Here is a 24685-nt window from a genome sequence, read left to right as displayed (position 1 = left end):
CACCCAGGTCACCATGAATGACAGAATTTTTTTCTTTTAAAAGGCCGTATAGTAGGAATCCCCAGCCCTTGGGTCGCAGACCTGTCCGGGCCCATACCTGTTACCACAGACTGATACCAGTCCTAGCCACACAGCAGGAGGTGAGCGGTGGGTGAGTGAGCATGACTGCCTGAGCTCCACCTCCTGCCAGATCAGCAGTGGCATGAGATTCTCATAAGAGCGTGCACCCTATCGTGAACTGCGCATGCAAGGGATCTAGGTTGCACACTCCTTGTGAGAATCTAACTAATGCCTGATGATCAGAGGTGGAAAAGTTTCATCCCAAAACCATCCCCACCCCCTCTGCTGTCCATGGAAAAATTGTCTTCCATGAAACCAGTTCCTGGTGACAAAAAGGTTGGGGACTGCTGCTGTATAGTATTCCATTTTGTATATATACCACATTTTCTTTATCCATTCATCTATTTTTGGCCTTACTTTACTTCCTTAAGTATGACTTCCTTTATTTCTTTGAACATATTTAAAATTGCTGCTTTGGTCCAGGCGCTGTGGCTCACGCCTGTAATCCCAGCACTTTGGGAGGCTGAGGCGGGCGGATCATGAGGCCAGGAGATCGATACCATCCTGGCTAACATGGTGAAACCCTGTCTCTACTAAAAAAATACAAAAAAATTAGCTGGGTGTGGTGGTGGGTGCCTGTAATCCCAGCTACTTGGGAGGAGGAGGCAGGAGAATGGCGTGAACCTGGGAGGCAGAGCTTACAGTGAGCCGAGATCATGCCACTGCACTCCAGCCTGTGTGGCAGAGTGAGACTCTGTCTCAAAAATAAAAATAAAAAAAGAGCTGCTAAGTCTGACTGTATATGTTTGCTGTCCTTTCTTCTATCAAATTCTTTAAAAGCTATTAACATTTAAAAGTAATAATTGTAACAATATATCATTGGACTTGTGACATATATAGATGTCAATGTAAGACACTAATATCACTAATGAGAGAAGGAAGAAATACAGCTATGTAGGAATAGCATTTCTGTATTGTGCTGTAAATAAACAGTTCAACAGTAATAGTTGCAGATGTCAATACCCTACTTTTAATAATGAAGAGAGCAGCTAAGCAGAACATCAACGAGGAAATACAGGATTTCAACAACACAAAAACCAAATTGGCATTAACATAAATATATAAAACACTCTTCCAACAACAGTAGAATACATAGTCTTGTCAACATGGAACACCCTCCAGACCATTAGGCCATAATGAAAGCCTCAGTAGATTTAAGAGGATTGAACTTATGCACAGTATGTTTTCCCACCACAGTGGAATTGTTAGGGATTGATAAAAGAAGGTAATTTTGTAAAATCACAAGTATATGAAAATTGAGCAGCACATTCCCAAATAGTGGTGAGTCAAAGGAAAAATCACAAAGGAAAAAAAATACTCTGAGATTAGTAAAAATGAATGTGTACTGTGTCAAAACATATAGGATGCAGCTAAAGCAGTACTTAGAGGGAAATTTATAGCTATAAATGCCTATCTATATTATAAAAGAAGAAAACTCTTAAGTCACTAACGTAGCCTTCCACTTAGAACACTGGAAAAAGGGAGCAAACTAAACCCACAGCAAGAAGAATGAAAATAATAATCCAGATTAGAACATAAACTAGGTGAAGAGAAAACAATCGAGAATCAAAGAAGTCACAAGCTTGTTCTTTCAGAATATCAACAAAATTGACAAATCTTTAGCAAAGTGACAGAGTCAAATTACTAAAATCGGGAATAAGAGAAGGGACATCCCTACTAACCTTACAGAAAAAAGTATCATGGGGAATATTATGAACAACTGAATGCCAAAAATTAAATGTTTAGATGAAATCAACAAATTTCCAGAAAAACACAAACTGTTAAAACTGACTTAAGGAAAAGAAGAAAATCTGAATAAACCTATAACCTAAAGAGGTCAAAATAGACATTTTTAAATTTTCATAAAGTAATACCAAGGCCCAGATGGCTTCAGTTGTGAGTTCTTCCAAATGATTCAAGATGCATTGATCCAAAATTTTTGCAAACTCTTCCAAAAGTAGAAGAGAACACTTCTCAGTGCATTCTATGAAGCCATTATTGCCCTGATGCCAAAGCCAGACAAAGACCTCACAGGAAAATCAAACTGCAGACAATTATCTCTTATGAATACAGATGAAAAATTCTCAAGAAAATACTGTAACACTGAATCCAACAACACATAAAATGAAATTTACACCATCAAGTAGGGTTTATTCCATGAGTGCTGGGTTGGTTAACCCTGAAAAATCAATTAATACATATTAATTAAATAAAAGACATCCAGATTGGAAAAGAAGTAAAACTATCTCTGTTTGCAGGTGACATGATCTGAAATATAGAAAATCCTAAGAATCCACTAAAAAACTATTAGAATAAATGAGCATCAGGGTTGTAGGACACAAGATCAATATCCAATTATCGTATTTCTTATTTCTATAACAATGAACAATCTACAAATGAAAATAAAAAAATTCTGTCAAACAGAATTGCATCAAAAAGGGTAACACTAAAAAAGGACAAATACGGCCGGGCACGGTGGTTCATGCCTGTAATCCCAGCACTTTGGGAGGCCGAGGCAGGCGGATCATGAGGTCAGGAGATCAAGACCATCCTGGCTAACATGGTGAAACCCCATCTCTACTAAAAATACAAAAATTAGCTGGGCGTGGTGGCGCATGCCTGTAATCCCAGCTACTTGGGAGGCCGAGGCAGGAGAATCACTTGAACTGGGGAGTTAGAGGTTGCAGTGAGCCAAGATTATGTCACTGCACTCCACCTGGTGACAGAGCAAGACTCTGTCTAAAAAAATAAAAACTAAATAAAAAAAGACAAATACTTGTACTTTACAAAACTACGGAACATCGTCAGCAGAAATTAAAGGAGACCTGAATAAAGGGAAACATCCCACGTTCATGGGTCCGAACACTTATCATTGTTAAGATGGCATTACTCCCAAAACTCATCCACAAATTTAATGCAATGCTTATCAGAATCCCAGGTGTCTTCTTTGTAGAAATTGTCAAACTGATCTAAAATTCATATGGAAGTGCAAGTGAACAGCCAAAACAATCTTGAAAAAGAAAAGCAAAGTTAGGAGACTCACACTTCCTGATTTCAAAACTGGCTGCAAAACTAAAGTAATCAAGACAGTGTGGCACTAGCATAAGGAAAGACATAGAGGTTAATGGAACAGAATTCGGAGTCCAGAAATGGTTTATACATTTGTGCCCAAAAGATTTTTCAAAATACAGGTGCTAGGACAATTCAATGAGGAAAGCATAGTATTTTTAGCAAATGGCATTGGGACAACCTAACATCTATTTGGAAAAGAATGAAGTTGGATCACATGCGAAGATTAACTGAAAATGAATCATAGCGCTATATGTAACAGTAAAAACTATACTAAGAAGAAAATACAGAAGTAAATCTTTGTGACCTTGGGTTAGGCAGCACTTTCTTAAATACACATCAAAAACACACAAAAAAAGAATAAATAGATTAAGTAGACTTGATCAAAATTTAAAAAAACCTTCTGTGCTGCAAATGATATCAAGAAAGTGACAAGACGGTGCACAAGGTGTGAGAAAATATTTGCAAACCATATATCTGATAAGAGATTGATATTCAAAATATATAGCTGTGTTTCATGCCTGTAATCCTAGCATTTTGGGAGGCTGAGACAGGAGAATCGCTTGAGCCCGGGAGTTCAAGACCAGCCTGGGCAACATGGCAAAAACCCATCTCTACAAAAAATACAAAAATTAACCAGGTGTGGTGGTGTGCAGTTGTATTCCCAGTGACTTGAGAGCCTGAGGTGGGAGGTTTGCTTCAGTGAGCCATCTTCGTATCACTGCACTCCAGCCTGGGTGACAGAATGAGACCTTGTCTCAAAAACCAAAACACAAAAAACTTAATAACCCAATTAAAAAGCTAGGCAAAGGATATTAATAGACATTTCTCTACATAACATACATAAATGCCCAATAAACACATGAAAAGATGCTGAACATCATTAATAAAAAAACACAAAACCATACTATTTCACAACCACTAGTATGGCTATAATCAGAAGATAAAAAATGTTGACAAAAATGTGGAAAAAGTGAAACCCTCATACATTGCTGGTGGAAATGTAAAATAGTAAGGCAACTTTGGAAAACATTTTGGCAGTTCCTCAAAGTGTTAAAAATTAGATTACCTTACAGCTCATAAATGTCACTTCCATCTATTCAAGAGGAATGAAAACATGTATACAAAAACTTGTATACAAAGTTTTATGGCAATATTCTTTGTAATAGTCCCAAAGTATAATAAGTCAAATATTTTTAACTCATGAATACATCTGTGATTTATCTATGCAATGGGATATTATTAGGCAATAAAAGTAATGAAGTTTTGATACCTGCTAAAACATTGATAACTCTTAAAAACATTATGCTAATAAAGGAAGCCAGTCACAAAAGACTGCATACACGTTGTTTGTTTCCATTTGTATGAAATATCCAGAATAAGGCAAATAACACAAAATAGTTTAGGGGTTGCCTAGGGCCAGACAAGTTTCTGTGTTGTTTTTTTGTTTTGTTTTGTTTTTTGCTTTTTTTTTTTTTTTTTTTTTTGAGACAGGGTCTCTTTCAGGGCTGAGGCTGGAGTGCAGTGGCGCCATCTTGGCTCACTGTAGCCTCGACTTCCTGGGCTCAAGCGATTTGCCACCTCAGCCTGCTGAGTAGCTGGGACTGCAGGCCTATGTCACCTTGCCTGGCTAAGTTTTTGAATTTTTTGTAGCGATGGATTTTCACCATGTTGCCCAGGCTGGTCTCAAACTCCTGAGCTCAAGCAATCCACCTACCTTGGCCTCCCAGAGTGCTGAGATTACAGGCGTTAGCCACCATGCCCAACCTTGAGTTTCTTTTTGGGATGATGAAAACGTTCTCACATTAGATTGTAGTAACAATTGTACAACGGTGTTAATATGCTAAAAATCATTGATGGCATGTGAATGATATTTCAAAAAAGCTGTTGTCAAAAAAATCTCGGTCCATTTTCTACTCCTGCCAGCAAAGTATACGAGATTGCCATTGCCCAACGTAATGTTCATTAACGGAAACTAACACATTTGCCGATTAGATAGACTAGAACAGTGTCTTCGGTAGAGTTTTTCCAGTTTGGCTGAAAGAGCGTTTGCTCCCAGTGTGCATTTAATACTGACCTTTTCGATGGCCATGACTAGAGTGGGGAATGCTGGTGGCGTCGACTGGGCAGAGGCCAGGGAGACCGCTAAGCATCCTGTCATGGATAGTGCTGCCCCCACTCCAAATAATTATCCAACCCAAAACATCAGTAACGTTGAGGTAAGAAGCCCTGAACTGGTAATGGCATCTTGTTTTAGTTTATTTGATTACTAGTAAGGGTAAATTTTCCCCATACGTTTAGAATTTAATCGTATTTCTCCTTTTGTAGATTTTCTGATCATTATCATTCAGCTCATATTTCTCATCAGTGTGTATGCATTCTTTATGCTAGTAGAGATATACACTATTAATTTTATTTACTAAGTTTATTTGTCTTCCAGTTGTTTCCTTTCAAATTTTGGTTAAGTTTATATTGACTATCAAAATGTTTATTTTTTTAATGTGACCAAACTTTTTTTTTGCATTGTATCTAGCTTAGAAAATTTCCCTACCTCCCTATCTCCCTTCCCTGTAATTTCATTTTTATTTCTTTTCACTGGAATTTAAAGCTTACCTTTTCACATTTAACTTTTTTTTTTTTTTCTTTTGAGACGGAGTCTCGCTCTGTCGCCCAGGCTGGAGTGCAGTGGCTGGATCTCAGCTCACTGCAAGCTCCGCCTCCCGGGTTCCCGCCATTCTCCTGCCTCAGCCTCCCGAGTAGCTGGGACTACAGGTGCCCGCCACCTCGCCCAGCTAGTTTTTTTGTATTTTTTTAGTAGAGACGGGGTTTCACGGTGTTCGCCAGGATGGTCTCGATCTCCTGACCTTGTGATCTGCCTGTCTCGGCCTCCCAAAGTGCTGGGATTACAGGCTTGAGCCACTGCACCCAGCCAGATTTAACTTTTTTAATGCATGTAGAATTTGTTACGTATATTACAAGATAAGGAGTAATTTTTTTCTAAATACTAGTGACTGTTCTTCCTCCTTTTTAAAAAAACATTTGTCTCACTGAGCATATTTTAAGGCTCAAGATAATTTTCAAAAGGAAGCTTTCCACAAGTTTATGCATGAGAATAGAAGAGATTACTCCTTGTATTAATTATAATTATATTTAATTATATTATTAAATATATATAATTATAATTAATTATATTAATTATATTAAGAGAACATAAGAGATTACTCTTATAAAGAATATAAGAGATTACTCCTTATATTCCTTAATTATGGAGTCCAGTGACATTCTATAAGTATGTAGCTCACCTAACTCAGGAGAAAGCAGTGCTCACAGATATCCTGTCAGTCTTGCAGGAGTATATAAAGAAATATCAAAGCTGGTAGTGGAAACTGGTTGCAGTTTGAAATTAATAAGCCTTTTCTTAAATTAATGAATTTTCTGATATGATCAAAGAGATGGAGAAAGTGATACTATACGTACATGTGTGGTGTGTTTATTTGGTAAGAAGGAGGGATACAATTTCAAATCACATTAAAAGTAGTTGCCAGTTTATAACAGATTATGAAAATTTTGTGAGTCCCTGATAATATAATAGTTAAGTGAATTAATGGGAATAAGTATAGATATCTTATTCTTCTTCTACAGATGGAGAATGAGTTAGATTCTGCTCGTTCTGAAATTGAACTCCTGAGGAGTCAGATGACAAATGAGAGAATCTCCATGCAGAATCTAGAAGCTTTGCTGGTGGCCAATCGAGACAAAGAATATCAGTCTCAGATAGCACTTCAAGAAAAAGAATCTGAAATTCAGCTTCTTAAAGAACACCTTTGTTTGGCAGAAAATAAAATGTGAGTTGTTTAGCAATATAAAGTCATACATCTTAATTTTTTGGTACTTTATAGATTAGTAGGATTTTTAAGCTAGAATTTAGAGAATTTGCCTCCTATAATTTGTCATTAATTAAACTAAGGATCAGAAATATTGTGATTTGCCTAAGAGGTGGTACTTTTTCTATTATGTTTTTCTTATCTAAATTTAAGTTTAATGATCTCTATTGATTCCAACAGGGTTTTGAGTATAATAGAATGTCTGGTCTAAAATACTGCCTTTAGGAAATATAACAAAATGAGAAAAAAAATTAACCAGTTTGAAACCAGAAGAATTTTCATATTTAGACCAATATATTGCAGCCTAGTGTTTTCATTTGCCACATTGTATTTTCTTTTGTACCTATTGCATGTACTGGGTACCCAGAAGAACACCTGCATTCACAAAATACAGAAGACTTCCTAGGACATCAATTTTGGCTTCTTTTCTTTTTCTTTCTTTCTTTCTTTTTTTTTTTTAAGGATCTCTAGCACTCCTAGCATGTTATTAAAAGAACTTTGGCTGGAGTATTGGGTGGAAATGCCTCCCTATATAGTGAATTTTTTTCTATGAAACTTGGTCACCTCTCATAAAAACTGATGGGGGACCCTTAACCCCTGTTCTTACCTGTCCCATCTATAACACTTTTCATCCAGCCTCCACTCTATCCTCACATCTGAGCTCAGGGCATGGGGAAGGATAAGAAGCATGGTCTCGGCAATCAGCCACTCCTAGGAGCCCCTGACTAGGCAAGGGCTTCAGAACCAAGGCCAGTTTCCTTCAGAAACTGTTTTGGTGGTGGTGACTGAGTCCTTCTTTTCCGTTACTGTAGCTAGGCTATTATGATTCCTTCAACTAGTTTTGCAGGATCACTTTCTCAAGATGGTAGGTGGAAATCTACCTTCATGAAATATGCCAAAACTTCCACCCTAAGGGCTATACTCTGTTTGAGACTGACTGGTAAATACTAACACTTAGAATTAGCATGAGAAATGTTTGTTATTAGTCTCTAAAGTTTAGATTTCAGCAGTCTATGATACTCTCCTGAAAGCAAGTGAAGAGGATAGAATGTTCTGTGTGAGTGGCATTCATCAGTGTTTATCTTCCTTATGATATTGTGCCTTATCACAGGTTTTATGAGGCATTGTTTGGCCTTAAGAAAGATTCTATTACATTGAAGATTGTATATATCAAATTTCATTTTAAGGCACTTGCTTGAATAGATTATATAAAACAGACTATATTAATCATGGAGCTGGTGAATTCCAGTGTTAATTATTTGGTCATACTACTACTTTATATAATGCTTCTAAGTACTTACATTAAAAGCTGTTTATAGTAAATAGTATAGACAGATGATGTATAATATGTTTCCACAGGGAAACTGAAACAGAGAAGGATTAACTAATTGAATGGGACTGGGATTGCTTAGGCTTTTCAAGTAGGCTACTCTGCATACTTACCATGTCTAACATGGGCATATTTTAGATGTACTAATAAATCTGGCCATAAAAATCACAATGTGATTTGGTTCCAGCTGAGAAACCACTATCAATATGGTTTAATGTACCCCAGAATCATAGTCATATTTTAAGTTTAGTCAACTATAACTCTTATCTTCTTTTAAACAGGGCCATCCAAAGTAGAGATGTGGCCCAGTTCAGAAATGTTGTCACACAATTGGAAGCTGATTTAGACATCACCAAAAGACAACTAGGAACAGAGCGCTTTGAAAGGTAAGTTTATCTCTATGCAAGCTCAAAAACAATGCTTTTCAGCATGGAAAGCATTGTTTCTTAGGTAAAAATAGGTTTTAGTTCCTTCATGATGGTTAGATTTTAAAGTATGAATTAAGCTACAGTTTTTTATGATAGTTTTAATACTTTTGCTGGATATAAAATTTTAAAGCATCACTATTTTGCTTTAGGGAGAGGGCCGTACAAGAACTTCGCCGCCAAAATTATTCAAGTAATGCTTATCATGTGAGTTCTACGATGAAGCCAAATACAAAATGTCATTCACCAGAACGTGCTCACCATCGATCTCCTGACCGAGGCCTAGATCGATCATTAGAAGAGTGAGTCTGTTTAAGGATCCATTCTCTTGAGATCAAATAGTAATATCTAGTATAGTGAATATTTGGGGTAATAAGGAAACTCAATAGTCTATCTCTTTAATAGTGATATTTAATGGGTGCAGCACACCAACATGGCACAAGTATACATATGTAACAAACCTGTATGTTATGCACCTGTACCCTAGAACTTAAAGTATAATAATAATAAAAAAATAAATAAATAAATAAAATAGTGATATTTAAACAGGATTACCAAGATATATTGATATAAAAATACAGGATTTTGATAATTAAATTAGAATTATATCTATTATACTAAAGCGAAAAGACTAATATTTTATCTCTTTGCAAAAATTATATATTTTTTTATTTCCATAGTTTTGGGGGAACAGGTGGTTTTTTCATTACATGGATAACTTCCTTAGCAGTAATTTCTGAGATTTTGGTGCATCCAACACCCAGGCAGTGTACACTGTACCCAATGTGTACTCCTCACTCTTCTCCCATCCTTCCCCCTGAATCCCCAAAGTCCAATATATCATTCTTATAACTTTCATCCTCATAGCTTAACTCTCACTTAACTCTCACTTGGTTTTCCATTCCTGAGTTACTTCCCTTAGAATAATGGTCTCCAACTCCATCCAGGTTGCTACGAATGCCATTATTTCGTTCCTTTTTATAGCTGAGTAGTATTCCTTGGTATATTTATACCACATTTTCTTTATCCACTTGTTGTTCGATGGGCATTTAGTCTGGTTCTATATTTTTGCAATTGCAAATTGTGCTGCTACAAACATGTGTGTGCAAGTATCTTTTTCATATAATGACTTCTTTTCCTCTGAATAGATACCCAGTAGTTGGATTGCTGGATCAAATGGTAGTTATACTTTTAGTTCTAAAAGGAATCTCTGTACTGTTTTCCATGGTGGTTGTACTAGTTTACATTCCCACCAGCAGTGTAAAAGAAAACATTCCCTTTTCACCACATCTATGCCAACATGTATGATTTCTTGATTTTTTAATTACGGCCATTCTTGCAGGAATAAGGTAGGTATCTCATTGTGCTATTAATTTGCATTTCTCTGATAATTAGTGATGATGAGCATCTTTTCATATGTTCATTGGGCATTTGTATATATTCTTTTGAGAATTGTTTATTCATGTCCTTAGCCCATTTTTTGATGGGATTATGTTTGGGTTTTTTTTCTTTTTTTTTTTTTTTTTCTGATTTGTTTGACTTCCTTGTAGATTCCGGATATTAGTCCTTTGTTGGATGCACGTTTGGGAAGATTTTCTCCCACTCTGTGGGTTGTCTGTTTACTCTGCTGATTATTTCTTTTGCTGTGCAGAAGCTTTTTAGTTTAATTAAGTCCCATCTATTTGTACGTGTTTTTGTTTCATTTGCTTTTGAGTTCTTGGTCATGAAATCTTTGCCTAAGCCAATGTTCAGAAGAGCTTTACTAATGTTATCTTCTAGAATTTTTATGGTTTCAGGTGTTAGATTTAAGTCTTTGATCATCTTGAGTTGATTTTTATATAAGGTGAGAGATGAGGATCCAGTTTCATTCTTCTACATGTGGCTTCCCAATTATCCCAGCACCATTTGTTGAGTAAGGTGTCCTTTCCCCACTTTATGTTTTTGTTTGCTCTGTCAAAAATCAGTTTGCTATAAGTATTTGGCTTCATTTCTGGGTTCTCTATTCTGTTTCATTGGTCTATGTGCCTATTTTCGTATCAGTACCATGCTGTTTTGATAACTATAATCTTGTAGTATAGTTTGAAGTCAGGTAATGTGATGCCTCCAAATTTGTTCCTTTTCCTTAGTCTTGCTATGTGGGGTCTTTTGAGTTTCCATATGAAGTTTAGGATTGTTTTTCTAGTTCTGTGAAGAATGATTATGGTACTTTGATTGGAACTGCATTGAATTTGCATATTGCTTTTGGCAGTATGGCCGTTTTTACAATATTGATTCTCCACGAGCATGGGATGTGTTTCCATTTGTTTGTGTTATCAGTGACTTCTTTCAGCAGTGTTTTGTAGTTTTCTTTGTAGAACTCTTTCACCACCTTGATTAGGTATATTCCTAAGTTGGTGTTTTTGTTTGTTTGTTTTTTGCTCCTACTGTAAAAGGAGTTGAGTTATTGATTTGTTTCTCAGCTTGATCGCTGTTGGTGTATAGCAGTGCTACTGATTTGTGTACATTAATTTTGTATCCAGAAACTTTACTGAATTCATTTATCAGATCTGGGAGCTTTTTGGATGAGTCTGTAGGGTTTTCTAGGTATATGATCATATTATCAGTGAACAGTGACAGTTTTACTTCCTCTTTACTGATTTAGATGCCCTTTATTTGTTTCTCTTGTCTGATTGCTCTGTCTAGGACTTCAGGTACTATGTTGAATAGAAACAGTGAAAGTGGGCATTCTTGTCTTGTTCCAGTTCTCGGGGAATGCTTTCAACTATCCCCATTCAGTATAATGTTGGCTGTAGGTTTGTCATAGATAGCTTTTATTACCTTGAAGTGTGTGTCCCTCCTATGCCAGTTTTGCTGAGGGTTTTAACCATAACGGGATGCTGGATTTTGTCAAATCCTTTTTCTGCATCTATTGAGATGATCACATGATTTTTGTTTTTAATTTTGTTTATGTGGTCTATCACATTTATTGACTGGCATATGTTAAACCATTGCTGCATACCTGGTATGCAACTCACTTGATCATGGTGTATTATCTTTTTGATACGCTGTTAGATTCAGTTAGCAAGTATTATGTTGAGGACTTCTGCATCTGTGTTCATCAGGGTTATTGGTCTATAGTTTTCATTTTTTGTTATGTCCTTTCCTAGCTTTGGAATTAGGGTGATACTGGCTTCATAGGATGATTTAGGGAGGATTCCCTCTTTCTATATCTTGTGGAATAGTGTTCTGTAGGATTGGTACCAATTCTTCTTTGACTGTCTAATGGAATTCAGCTGTGAATCCATCTGGTCCTGGACTTTTTTCTATTGGCAATTTTTAAAAATTACTGTTTTAATCTCTCTACTTGTTACTGGCCTGTTCAGAGTTTCTATGTCTTCCTGGTTTAATCTGGGAGGGTTGTATTTTTCCAGGAATTTATCCATCTCCTCTAGATTTTCTAGTTTGTGTGTGTAAAGGTGTTCATAGTAGCCTTGAATGATCTTTTATATTTCTGTGGTATTGGTTGTAATATCTCCCGTTTCATTTATCATTGAGCTTATTTGGATCTTCTCTCTTCTTTTCTTGGTTGATCTTGCTAGTGGTCTATCAATTTTGTTGATCTTTTCAAAGAACCAGCTTTTTGTTTGATTTATCTTTTGTATTTTTTTGTCTCATTTTCATTGGTTCTTCTCTGATCTTTGTTATTTCTTTTCTTCTGCTGTGTTTAGGTTGGTTTGTTCTTGTTTCTCCAGTTCCTTCAGGTGTGATCTTAGAGTGTCTATTTGTGCTCTTTCAAACTTTCTGATGTAGGCATTAAATGCTATGAACTTTTCTCTTAATACTACTTTTGGTGTGTCGCAGAGGTTTTGATAAGTTGTTTCACTATTATCTCTCAGTTCAAAGAAGTTTTTAATTTCCATCTTGATTTCATTGTTGACCCAAAGATCATTCAAGATCAGATGATGATGATGATGATAATGATAATTATTATTAAATTTTTTTGAGATGGAATCTTGCTCTGTTGCTCAGGCTAGACTACAGTGGCATGATCTCGGCTCACTGCAACCTCTGCTCCCCGGGTTCAAGCAGTTCTCCTGCCTCAGCCTCCCAAGTATCTGGGAATACAGGCATGTGCCACAATGCCCGGCTTATTTTTATTATTATTATTATTATTTTTGAGACAGAGTCTCACTCTGTTGCCCAGGCTGGAGTGCAATGGCACAATCTCAGTTCACTGCAACCTCCACCTCCCGGGTTCAAGCGATTCTCGTGCCTCATACTCCCAAGTAGCTGGGATTACAGGCGTCTGCTACCACGCCTGGCTAATTTTTTTGTATTTTTAGTAGAGAAAAGTTTTCACCATGTTGGCCAGGCTGGTCTTGAACTCCTGACCTCAGGTGGTCTGTGCGCCTCAGCATCCCAAAGTGCTGGGATTACAGGCTCATATGAGGCACCGCGCACAGCCTTAATTTTTGTATTTTTAGTAGAGACAGGGTTTCACTATGTTGGCCAGGCTGATTTTGAACTCCTGACCTCAACTGATCCACCTGTCTTTGCCTCCCAAAGTGCTGGGATTACAGCAATGAGCCACCGCACCCAGCCTCAAGAGCAGATTATTTAATGTCCATGTATTTTTAGAGTTTTGAGGGTTCCTTTTGGAGATAATTTCCAGTTTTGTTCCACTGCAGTTTAAGAAGATACTTGAGGCTAGGCATGGTGGCTCACGCCTGTAATCCCAGCCCTTTGGGAGACCGAGGTGGGCGGATCACGACATCAGGAGATCGAGACCATCCTGGCTAAAACAGTGAAACCCCATCTCTACTGAAAATACAAGAAATTATCCGGGCGTGGTGGCAGGTGCCTGTAGTCCCAGCCACTCAGGAGGCTGAGGCAAGAGAATGGCGTGAACCTGGGAGGCGGAGCTTGCAGTGAGCCAAGATCATGCCACAGCACTCCAGCCTGGGTGACAGAGCGAGACTCCATCTCAAAAAAAAAAAAAAAAAAAAAAAAAAGATACTTCATATAAATCTGATTTTCTTAAATTTATTGAGACTCGTTTTGTGTCCTATCATATGTTCAGTCTGAGAGACTGCTCCATGTGCTGAAGAAAAGAATTTATATTCTGCAGTTGTTGGGTAGAATGTTCTGTAAATACTGTGAAGTCCATTTGTTCCAGGGTATAGTTTAAGTTCATTGTTTCTTTGTTGACTTCCTGTATTGACGACCTGTCTAGTGCTGTCAATGGAGTATTGAAGTCTCCCACTATTATTGTGTTGCTGTGCATCTCATTTCTTAGGTCTAATAGTAATTGTTTTCTAAATTTGAGAGCTCCGTGTATATATGCATATATATTTAGAATTGCAATATTTTCCTTTTGGACTATTCCTTTTATCATTATATAATGTCTCTCTTTTTCTTTTTTTACTGTTGTTGCTTTAAAGTTTGTTTTGTCTGATGTAAGAATAGCTACTGTTGCTGACTTTCCATTTGTGTGGAATATCTTTTTCCACCCCTTAACCTTAAGTGTATGTGAGTCCTTATGTGTTAGGTGAGTCTCCTGAAGACAGCAGATACTTAGTGAATTTTTATCCATTCCGCCATTCCGTATCTTTTAAGTGGAGTATTTAGGCTGTTTACATTCAACATTAGTATTAAGATGTTAGGTACTGTTCTGTTTATCACATTAGTTGTTGCCTTAATACGTTGTTTTGGTTTTTTTCCCCCATTGTGTCATTGTTTAATGACATTAAATAATTAAATGAAATTAAATAATCTGTGAGATTTATGTTGTAAGGAGCTTCTATTTTGATGTATTTTGAGGTTTTGTTTCAAGATTTAGAACTCCTTTAAACATTTTTCATAGTGCTGGCTTAGTGGCAAATTCTCTCAGCATTTGTCTGAAAATGATTTTATTTTTCCTTCATTATGTTGCTTAATTTTGCTGGATACAAAATTCTTGGCTGACAATTATTTTGTTTCATGAGGCTAAAGATGGGACCCCAATCCCTTCTGGCTTGTAGGATTTCTGCTGAAAAATCTGCCATTAAAAAATGCTTTTGTCTCACAGATCTTAAATTCTGTAGGGCGCCTTTATGGCTTTATCTGTAATGCTTTTGTCTCACGAGGTCAGGAGATCGAGACCATCCTGGCTAACACGGTGAAAGTCTCTACTAAAAAAATACAAAAAAACTAGCTGGGCTGGCGAGCACCTTAGTGTACTTGAGGCTTTGGGTGAACCCGGGAGGCGGAGCTTGCAGTGAGCTGAGATCTGGCCACTGCACTCCAGCCTGGGCAATAGAGCGAGACTCCGTCTCAAAAAAAAAAAAAAAAAAAAAAAAAAAAGATTCTTTCCTTTGTCTTGACTTTGGGTATCCTGATGACTATGTGCCTAGGTGATGATGTTTTTGCAATGAATTTCCCAGGTGTTCTTTGAGTTTCTTATGTTTGGAGGTCTAGGTCTCTAGCAAGGTCAGGGAGGTTTTTTTTAATTATTCCCTCAAGTAAGTTTTCTAAACTTTTAGATTTCTCTTCTTCCTCAGGAACACTAGTTATTCTTAGGTTTGACCATTTAACATAATCCCACATTTCTTGGAGGATTTGTTCACTTTTTAAAATTCTTTTTTTTTTCTTTGTCTGACTGAGCTAATTCTAAAGACCTGTCTTCAGCTGGGCATGGTGGCTAATGCCTGTAATCCCAGCACTTTGGGAGTCTGAGGCGGGCAGATCACTTGAAGTCAGGAGTTCAAGACCAGCCTGGCCAACATGGCGAAACTCTGCCTCTACTAAAAATACAAATATTAGTCAGGTATAGTGGCACATGCCTGTAATCCCAGCTGCTTGGAAGGCTGAGGCAGGAGAATCACTTGAACCCAGGTGGCGGAGGTTGCAGTGAGCCAAGATCACGCCACTGCACTCCAGCCTGGTGACAGCATGGATACCAGTACCTGCTCTAGTAGAGGTGACGGGAAAGTGATGCATCACTTTAGGTCGGGGCAGGGTTAGGTGGGTCTGGGCTCAGACTCTCCTTGGGCAGGGCTTGCCTTGGCCACCTTGGGGAAGGGGATTATGGTTCTCAGGCCAATGGGGTTATGTTCTAGAGGGGATCTTGGCCACCTCGGCTGTATCATATAGTTCACCAGAGAAGTAGGGAATAGCTAGTAGCAAGAGGCCTCACCCAGCTCCCATGCAGTTGGCGAGGCCAGCCTCGCTCCTGCAGTGCCTTGCTCAGATTTTGCCCCAGGCCATGAGCTACCCCACAGAAAAAGCAAGCACAGCATTTGAACCTGGCCCTTCCCTGTCTGGCTATTGCTGCTCTGTCTCCTATCTGCAGCAGCTTCCGCTCGTCCCCTGGACTCTGCTCAAGAAAATTTGTGCCCAGTCAGAACCACTACCGATTTCAGTTTGGAGCTTCCTTCACTCTGTGACCCCTCCCCAGTTCTGCTGGCTGCCTTTTCAAGGACCCCTGTGAAATAGTCATTGCTGGCTTCCCTGGGCTCGAGCTGGAGACTGGGAGTGCGTGCAAGGCACTTCCTGCTGCTACTTCTACTTTTATATTTTACGTGACTCCATAAACCCCTTTCATCTCTAGATAGGGTTAAATTTTTCTCCCGTGATGTGGATTTTCAGATTCCCCAGTGGGGACATGTGTTCAGATGTAGGTTTTCTTCCCTCTCACACATTGGGAACTCCCAGTTTTTCACCTGTTTCATGGACTTGGCAGCAGCATGCCACTTCTTTCAAAGGATGTGTGAATTCTTTGGGTTTTCCTTGTATATTCCTACAGTGAATCCTGGAGCAAAAGATCACAGTGTGAGTCTCTAACACTGTTCTGTCCTTCCGTGTGGGAGCTGTCCTTCTGTGTAGGAGCTGTCCTTCCGTGTGGGAGCTGTCCTTCCGTGTGGGAGCTGTCCTTCCGTGTGGGAGCTGTCCTTCCGTGTGGGATCTGTCCTTAGCTGTCCTTCCTTGTGGGAGCTGTCCTTCCGTGTGGGATCTGTCCTTCCGTGTGGGATCTGTCCTTCCGTGTGGGAGCTGTCCTTCCGTGTGGGATCTGTCCTTCCGTGTGGGAGCTGTCCTTCTGTGTGGGAGCTGTCCTTCCGTGTGGGAGCTGTCCTTCCGTGTGGGAGCTGTCCTTCCGTGTGGGAGCTGTCCTTCCGTGTGGGAGCTGCACATTAGTCCCGTCTCCTACCTGCCATCTTCCATCTGCCCCATACATTGTATTTTAATAGTTTGATTTTCTTTTTATTTCTACAACATTAACTTCTTATTTAACTACAAAATGTTGGTTATTATAGCACCACAAAATTTATATGTTCTAGGAAAGTAATCAGCTAGTTTTTCAGAGGAAAATATTTTAGATATATTTCTATGTATCACAAATTTCCTAGAAACTTTTTATTTGGAAACAATTTCAACCTTTCAAAAAGTTACAAAAATAAGAATACAAAAAACATCTATATGCCCTTTACCCATACTCACTATTTTAAAATTTTTACCCCATTTGTTTTCTTATATACACATGTGGTGGCTCATGTGCTCACATGCTTTCATGTTTCTTCACAGAAACACACACACTTGCACAGACCTACTCACACATTCACAGAGGCACATTTAAACTTATAACCAAAACTCCAAACCATGCCCACAGGTTTCATCCTTTTACTTTTTTCTATTACTTATATATATGTTCTTTCTTCTACAGTGAGAACCCTGGCTCAACATTAACATGTTTACTCAACGATATCAATGTAGTTACTAATTTGCTCAATCCCAGAATACATCTACAATAGTTTCAAAATTTCTTCACCGATGTCACCACAATAAATAGGCCAACTTTTTTAAAGTTCAGAATCTGTTTGCAGTTCTTCCTTCTTACGCCTGTATGCTACCTTGCCCAAATCTTGAGAACATATGGTTAAATACTGAGTTTGTAACTTATTTGGATTAATTTTTTCCATCTTTTATTTTGGTCATGGTATTCATTTGAAATAACATTGGATTCATTTGTTTCAATTTGCTTTCATTTTTCGTATTTCCACTTCCTAGTTTTTTCCTCAACTTAATTTTATTTTTTAATATGTAGATTAGCATGCTTTTAAAGGTCAACACTCTGCAAAAAATAATACTAAGAGAAGTGTCACTTTCTCTATGCCTTCCATCCCATCAGCCATGCCTCCACCTCCTTTCTTTGTGGTTTTATGCTAATGATACACAGATATGTATCTTTCTTTTTTTATGCAAAAAGTGGCATGCTTCTTTGCACTTTGCTTTTCTCACTTAACACTGTCTCCTCGAAATCTCTCCATGTTGATTCCTAGAGATTCTCCTTATTCCTTTTCGTCAGGTGCACACTACTTCAGTATATGGATGTACCATAGTTATGCAACCCACCTCCTAAACTTGGACATTTAGCTGGTTTCCAATAATTTGCAATTACAAACAAGGCTGTAATGAATAATCTTGTACATATGTATTTTCATGTTGTTGCAGTATCTTCAGAATAAATTCCTAGAAGTGGAATTGCTGGGTCAATGGGTAAATACACATGTAGTTTTGTTAGGCCGTGCCACATTCCCCTCCATTTTGCAGTCCCTTCAGCAATGTGTGAAAATACTGTTTCCCCACAACCTCACTAGCAGAACACACTGTCAAGCTTTTGATTTGTGCCACTGCGGTGGATGAGAAATGGTATTTCAGTGTAGTTTTAATTTGCATTTCTCATATTATGAGTGAAGTTGAATATCTTTTCATAGGTTTAAGGGCTACTGTTATATCTCTTTTTCTGAATTAGCTATTCATTTCTTCTGCCTATTTTTCTAATGGACTTTAGATCTTTTTGTTAAAAAAATTTTTAGTACATTTGAGAAATTATCTCTTTATTGGTGATATATGCTACAAATATTTTCTCACTTTTTTTGTCATTTGTCTTTTAATTTTACTGTATTGCCTTTTTCTCTATAAAGAGATTTTATTTTTGTGTAGTCAGATTTTAAACCTTTTCCTTTAATGCATCTGGATTTCTATTCATAGTTAGCAAATCTTTCTCTATCCCCAGATAGTAGAGGAATGTTTTCTTTTAGTACTGGTATAGTTTTACTTTTTATATTTAGATATCTGATTCATTTGGAGTTTATTTTATGTGTGGTTTGAGAAATGGATCTAATTTTATCTTTTTCAAACTGACTATCAAGTTGTTCCAAGATCATTGATTTAAAAGACTCTTTGTCCCAGTCATTCAGATCTCTTTTTGGACTTTCTATTTCTTTTCCATTGATCTGCCTGTTCGTGTGCAGTCCCACACTATTTAATTATAGAGGCTATGTGATATTTTTAATTCTGTAGGGATAGCTCAGTGTTGTGCTGGTAAACTGGCCTTCCAAAGGAGAGGAGGGGGAGGCCCTGATTTGTAGCACTTGCCAATTTCTGTGGTGTAAATACCTCCACTTTTTCATTTTTTGTAGATCTTTTATATCACTGTTTAATATTTGTTCATCTGACCTGTTTTATATTGAGGGTGTTCTAAAGTCTTCTATTAGTATGCTCTAATTTCTTTTTCCATATCCTCTAAATTTTGCTTTATATAGGTGGTTTGCTGTTTTATTTGTTGCATTGATATTCTGAACTGTCACTCTTCATCATGGAATGTGGCTTTTATAAAGTGTCCTTTTCTGATGCATTTAGATTTTTTTCTTTTGCTTGATTCTACTTTGTCTGGTATTAGAGTTGCCACTCCTATTTTCTTATTGTTTCTATTTACATGGTTAATATTTTTATTTTTAACTGTTTTGAGTAACTGCATTTTAAGTATATCTCTTATATACAGTATGGATTTGAGTTTTGCTTTATGAGTCTGTGAATTTTTTTTGAGAAATTTACACTCATTATTATTATACTTTAAGATCTAGGGTACATGTGCACATTGTGCAAGTTTGTTACATATGTATCCATGTGCCATGTTGCTGTGCTGCACCCATTAACTGGTCATTTACATTAGGTATTCCTCCTAATGCTATCCCTCCCCACTCCCCTACCCCACAACAGGCCACAGTGTGTGATGTTCCCCACCCTGTGTCCAAGTGTTCTCATTGTTCAGTTCCCACCTATGAATGAGAACATGCAGTGTTTGGTTTTCTGTTCTTGGGTTACTTTGCTGAGAATGATGATTTCCAGCTTCATCCATGTCCCTACAAAGGACATGAACTCATCCTTTTTTATGGCTGCATAGTATTTCATGGTGTATATGTGCCACATTTTCTTAATCCAGTCTATCATTGATGGACATTTGGGTTGGTTCCAACTCTTTGCTATTGTGAATACTGCCGCAATAAACATACGTGTGCATGTGTCTTTATTGTAACATGATTTATAATCCTTTGGGTATATACCCAGTAATGGGATGGCTGGATCAAATGGTATTTCTAGTTCTAGATCCTTGAGGAATCGCCACACTGTCTTCCACAATGGTTGAACTAGTTTATACTCCCACCAACAGTGTAAAAGTGTTGCTGTTTCTCCACATCCTCCCCAGCACCTGTTGTTTCCTGACTTTTTAATGATCGCCATTCTAACTGGTGTGAGATGGTATCTCATTGTGGTTTTGATTTGCATTTCTCGGATGGCCAGTGATGATGAGCTTTTTTTCACATGTCCATTGGCTGCATAAATGTCTTCTTTTGACAAGTTTCTGTTCATATCCTTTGCCCACTTTTTGATGCGGTCGTCTGTTTTTTTTTCTTGTAAATTTGTTTAAGTAGTTTATAGATTCTGGATATTAGCCCTTTGTCAGTTGGATAGATTGCAAAAATTTTCTCCCATTCTTCAGGTTGCCTGTTTACTCTGATGGTAGTTTCTTTTGCTGTGTAAAAGCTCTTTAGTTTAATTAGATACCATTTGTCAATTTTGGCTTTTGTTGCCATTGCTTTTGGTGTTTTAGTCATGAAGTCCTTCCCCATGCCTATGTCCTGAATGGTATTGCCTAGGCTTTCTTCTAGGGTTTTTATGGTTTTAGGTCTAACATTTAAGTCTTTAATCCATCTTGAATTAATTTTTGTATAAGGTATAAGGAAGCAATCCTGTTTCAGCTTTCTCCATATGGCTAGCCAGTTTTCCCAGCACCATTTGTTAAATAGGGAATCCTTTCCCCATTTCTTGTTTTTCTCAGGTTTGTCAAAGATGAGATGGTTGTAGATGTGTGGTATTATTTCTGAGGGCTCTGTTCTATTCCATTGGTCTATATTTCTGTTTTGGTACCAGTACCATGCTGTTTTGGTTACTGTAGCCATGTAGTATAGTTTGAAGTCAGGTAATGTGATGCCTCCAGCTTTGTTCTTTTTGCTTAGGATTGTCGTGACAATGCGGGCTCTTTTTTGGTTCCATATGAACTTTTAAGTAGTTGTTTCCAATTCTGTGAAGAAAGTCATTGGTAGCTTGATGGGGATGGCATTAAATCTATAAATTACCTTGGGGAGTATGGCCATTTTCATGATGCTCATTCTTCCTATCCATGAGTATGGAATGTTTTTCCATTTGTTTGTGTCCCCTTTTATTTCCTTGAGCAGTGGTTTGTAGTTCTCCTTGAAGAGGTCCTTCACATCCCTTGTAAGTTGGATTCCTAGGTATTTTATTCTCTTTGAAGCAATTGTGAATGGCAGTTCACTCATGATTTGGCTCTCTGATTGTCTGTTATTGGTGTATAGGAATGCTTGTGATTTTTGAACATTGATTTTGTATCCTGAGACTTTGCTGAAGTTGCTTATCAGCTTAAGGATATTTTGGGCTGAGATGATGGGGTTTTCTAAATATACAATCATGTCATCTGCAAACAGAGACAATTTGATGTCCTCTTTTCCTAACTGAATACTCTTTATTTCTTTCTCCTGTCTGATTGCCCTGGCCAGAACTTCCAACACTATGTTGAATAGGAGTGGTGAGAGAGGGCATCCCTGTCTTGTGCTAGTTTTCAAAGGGAATGCTTCCAGTTTTTGCCCATCCAGTATGATATTGACTGTGGGTTTGTCATAAATAGCTCTTATTATTTTGAGATACGTCCCATCAATACCTAGTTTATTGAGAGATTTTAGCATGAAAGGCTGTTGAATTTTGTCAAAGGCCTTTTCTGCATCTATTGAGATAATCATGTGGTTTTTGTCTTTGGTTCTGTTTATATGATGGATTATGTTTATTGATTTGCATATGTTGAACCAGTCTTGCATCCCAGGGATGAAGCCCACTTGATCGTGGTGGATAAACTTTGATGTGCTGCTGGATTCGGTTTGCCAGTATTTTATTGAGGATTTTTGTATCGACGTCCATTAGGGATATTGGTCTAAAATGCTCTTTTTTTTAATTGTGTTTCTGCCAGGCTTTGGTATCAGGATGATGCTGGCCTCATAAAATGAATTGGGGAGGATTCTCTCTTTTTCTATTGATTGGAATAGTTTCAGAAGGAATGGTACCAGCTCCTCTTCGTATTTCTGGTAGAATTCGGCTGTGAATCCGTCTGGTCCTGGACTTTTTTTGGTTGGTAGGCTAGTAAGTATTGCCTCAATTTCAGAGCCTGTTATTGGTCTATTCAGGGGTTCACTTGCTTCCTGGTTTAGTCTTAGGAGGGTGTATGTGTCCAGGAATTTATCAGTTTCTTCTAGATTTTCTAGTTTATTTGCGTAGAGGTGTTTATAGTATTCTCTGATGGTAGTTTGTATTTCTGTGGGATCGGTGGTGATATCCCCTTTATCATTTTTTATTGCATCTATTTGATTCTTCTCTCTTTTCTTCTTTATTAGTCTTGCTAGCAGTCTATCAATTTTGTTGATCTTTTCAAAAAACCAACTCCTGGATTCATTGATTTTTTGGAGGGTTTTTTGTGTCTCTATCTCCTTCAATTCTGCTCTGACCTTAGTTATTTCTTGCCTTCTGCTAGCTTTTGAATGTGTTTGCTCTTGCTTCTCTAGTTCTTTTAATTGTGATGTTAGAATGTCAATTTTAGAACTTTCCAGCTTTCTCTTGTGGGCATTTAGTGCTATAAATTTCCCTCTACACACTGCTTTAAATGTGTTCCAGAGATTCTGGTATGTTGTGTCTTTGTTCTCATTGGTTTCAAAGAGCATCTTTATTTCTTCCTTCATTTTGTTATGTACCCAGTAGTCATTCAGGAGCAGGTTCAGTTTCCATGTAGTTGTGCGGTTTTGAGTCAGTTTTCTTAATTCTGAGTTCTGATTTGATTGCACTGTGGTCTGAGAGACAGTTTGTTATAATTTCTGTTCTTTTACATTTCCTAAGGAGTGCTTTACTTCCAACTCTGTGGTCAATTTTGAAATAAGTGTGATGTGGTGCTGAGTAGAATGTATATTCTGTTGATTTGGGGTGGAGAGTTCTGTAGATGTCTATTAGGTTCACTTGGTGCAGAGCTGAGTTCAAGTCCTTAATATCCTTGTTAACTTTCTGTCTCATTGATCTGTCTAATGTTGACTGTGGGGTGTTAAATTCTCCCATTATTATTGTGTGGGGGTCTAAGTGTCTTTGTAGGTCTCCAAGGACTTCCTTTATGAATCTGGGTGCTCCTGTATTGGGTGCATATATATTTAGGATAGTTAGCTCTTCTTGTTGAATTGATCCCTTTACCATTATGTAATGCCCTTCTTTGTCTCTTTTGATCTTTGTTGGTTTAAAGTCTGTTTTATTAGAGACTAGGATTGCAATCCCTGCTTTTTGTTTTGTTTTGTTTTCCATTTGCTTGGTAGATCTTCCTCCATCCCTTTATTTTGAGCCTATGTGTGTCTCTGCATGTGAGATGCATCTCCTGAATACAGCACACTGATGGGCCGTGACTCTTTATCCATTTTGCCAGTCTGTGTCTTTTAATTGGGGCATTTAGCCCATTTACATTTAAGGTTAATATTGTTATGTGTGAATTTGATCCTGTCATTATGATGTTAGCTGGTTATTTTGCTGATTAGTTGATGCAGTTTCTTCCTAGCATCGATGGTCTTTACAATTTGGCAAGTTTTTGCAGTGGCTGGTACCGGTTGTTCCTTTCCACGTTTAGTGCTTCCTTCAGGAGCTCTTCTAGGACAGGCGTGGTGGTGACAGAATGTCTCAGCATTTGCTTGTCTGGAAAGGATTTTATTTCTCCTTCACATATGAAGCTTAGTTAGGCTGGATATGAAATTCTGGGTTTAAAATTCTTTTCTTTAAGAATGTCGAATATTGGCCCCCACTCTCTTCTGGTTTGTAGAGTTTCTGCCGAGAGATTCGCTGTTAGTCTGATGGGCTTCCCTTTGTGGGTAACCTGACCTTTTTCTCTGGCTGCCCTTAACATTTTTTCTTTCATTTCAACCTTGGTGAATCTGACAATTATGTGTCTTGGGGTTGGTCTTCTCAAGGAGTATCTTTGTGGCGTTCTCTGTATTTCCTGAGTTTGAATGTTGGCCTGCCTTGCTAGGTTGGGGAAGTTCTCCTTGATAATATACTGAAGAGTGTTTTCCAACTTCGTTTCATTCTCCCTGTCACTTTCAGGTACACCAATCAGATGTAGTTGTGGTCTTTTCACATAGTCCTGTATTTCTTGGAGGTTTTGTTCATTTCTTGTTACTCTTTTTTCTCTACACTTCTCTTCTCGCTTTATTTCTTTCATTTGATCTTCAATCACTGATACCCTTTATTCCACTTGATTGAATCGGCTACTGAAGCTTGTGCTTGCATCACATTGTTCTCGTGCCATGGTTTTTAGCTCCATCAGGTCATTTAAGGTCTTCTCTATGCTGTTTATTCTAGTTAGCCGTTCGTCTAATCTCTTTTCAAGGTTTTTAGCTTCTTTGCAATTTGTTCGAACTTCCTCCTTTAGCTCGGAGAAGTTTGTTATTACCGATCTTCTGAAGCCTACT

At 37.8% G+C, this 24685-nt stretch overlaps 2 protein-coding genes across 9 annotated transcripts in view; both read left to right on the top strand.

Annotated features, from left to right (window-relative positions):
• The window catches only part of LOC126934347 (cytochrome c oxidase assembly factor 5), a 521053-nt gene that overhangs the window by 68652 nt on the left and 427716 nt on the right, over positions 1-24685 (top strand). The window lies entirely within an intron of this gene.
• The window catches only part of TSGA10 (testis specific 10), a 149937-nt gene that overhangs the window by 120802 nt on the left and 4450 nt on the right, over positions 1-24685 (top strand). For all 8 annotated transcript variants that reach the window (XM_050755077.1, XM_050755078.1, XM_050755076.1 and 5 more), the window contains 3 exons: positions 6832-7034; positions 8685-8789; positions 8981-9130. In XM_050755077.1, the coding sequence (XP_050611034.1) occupies positions 6832-7034; positions 8685-8789; positions 8981-9130 (458 nt within the window). The remainder of the gene's footprint in view (positions 1-6831; positions 7035-8684; positions 8790-8980; positions 9131-24685) is intronic.

Source organism: Macaca thibetana, chromosome 13 (genome assembly GCF_024542745.1).
Source record: "Macaca thibetana thibetana isolate TM-01 chromosome 13, ASM2454274v1, whole genome shotgun sequence".
Classification (NCBI taxonomy): domain Eukaryota; kingdom Metazoa; phylum Chordata; class Mammalia; order Primates; family Cercopithecidae; genus Macaca; species Macaca thibetana.
This window is presented reverse-complemented; position numbering and strand designations above follow the sequence as displayed.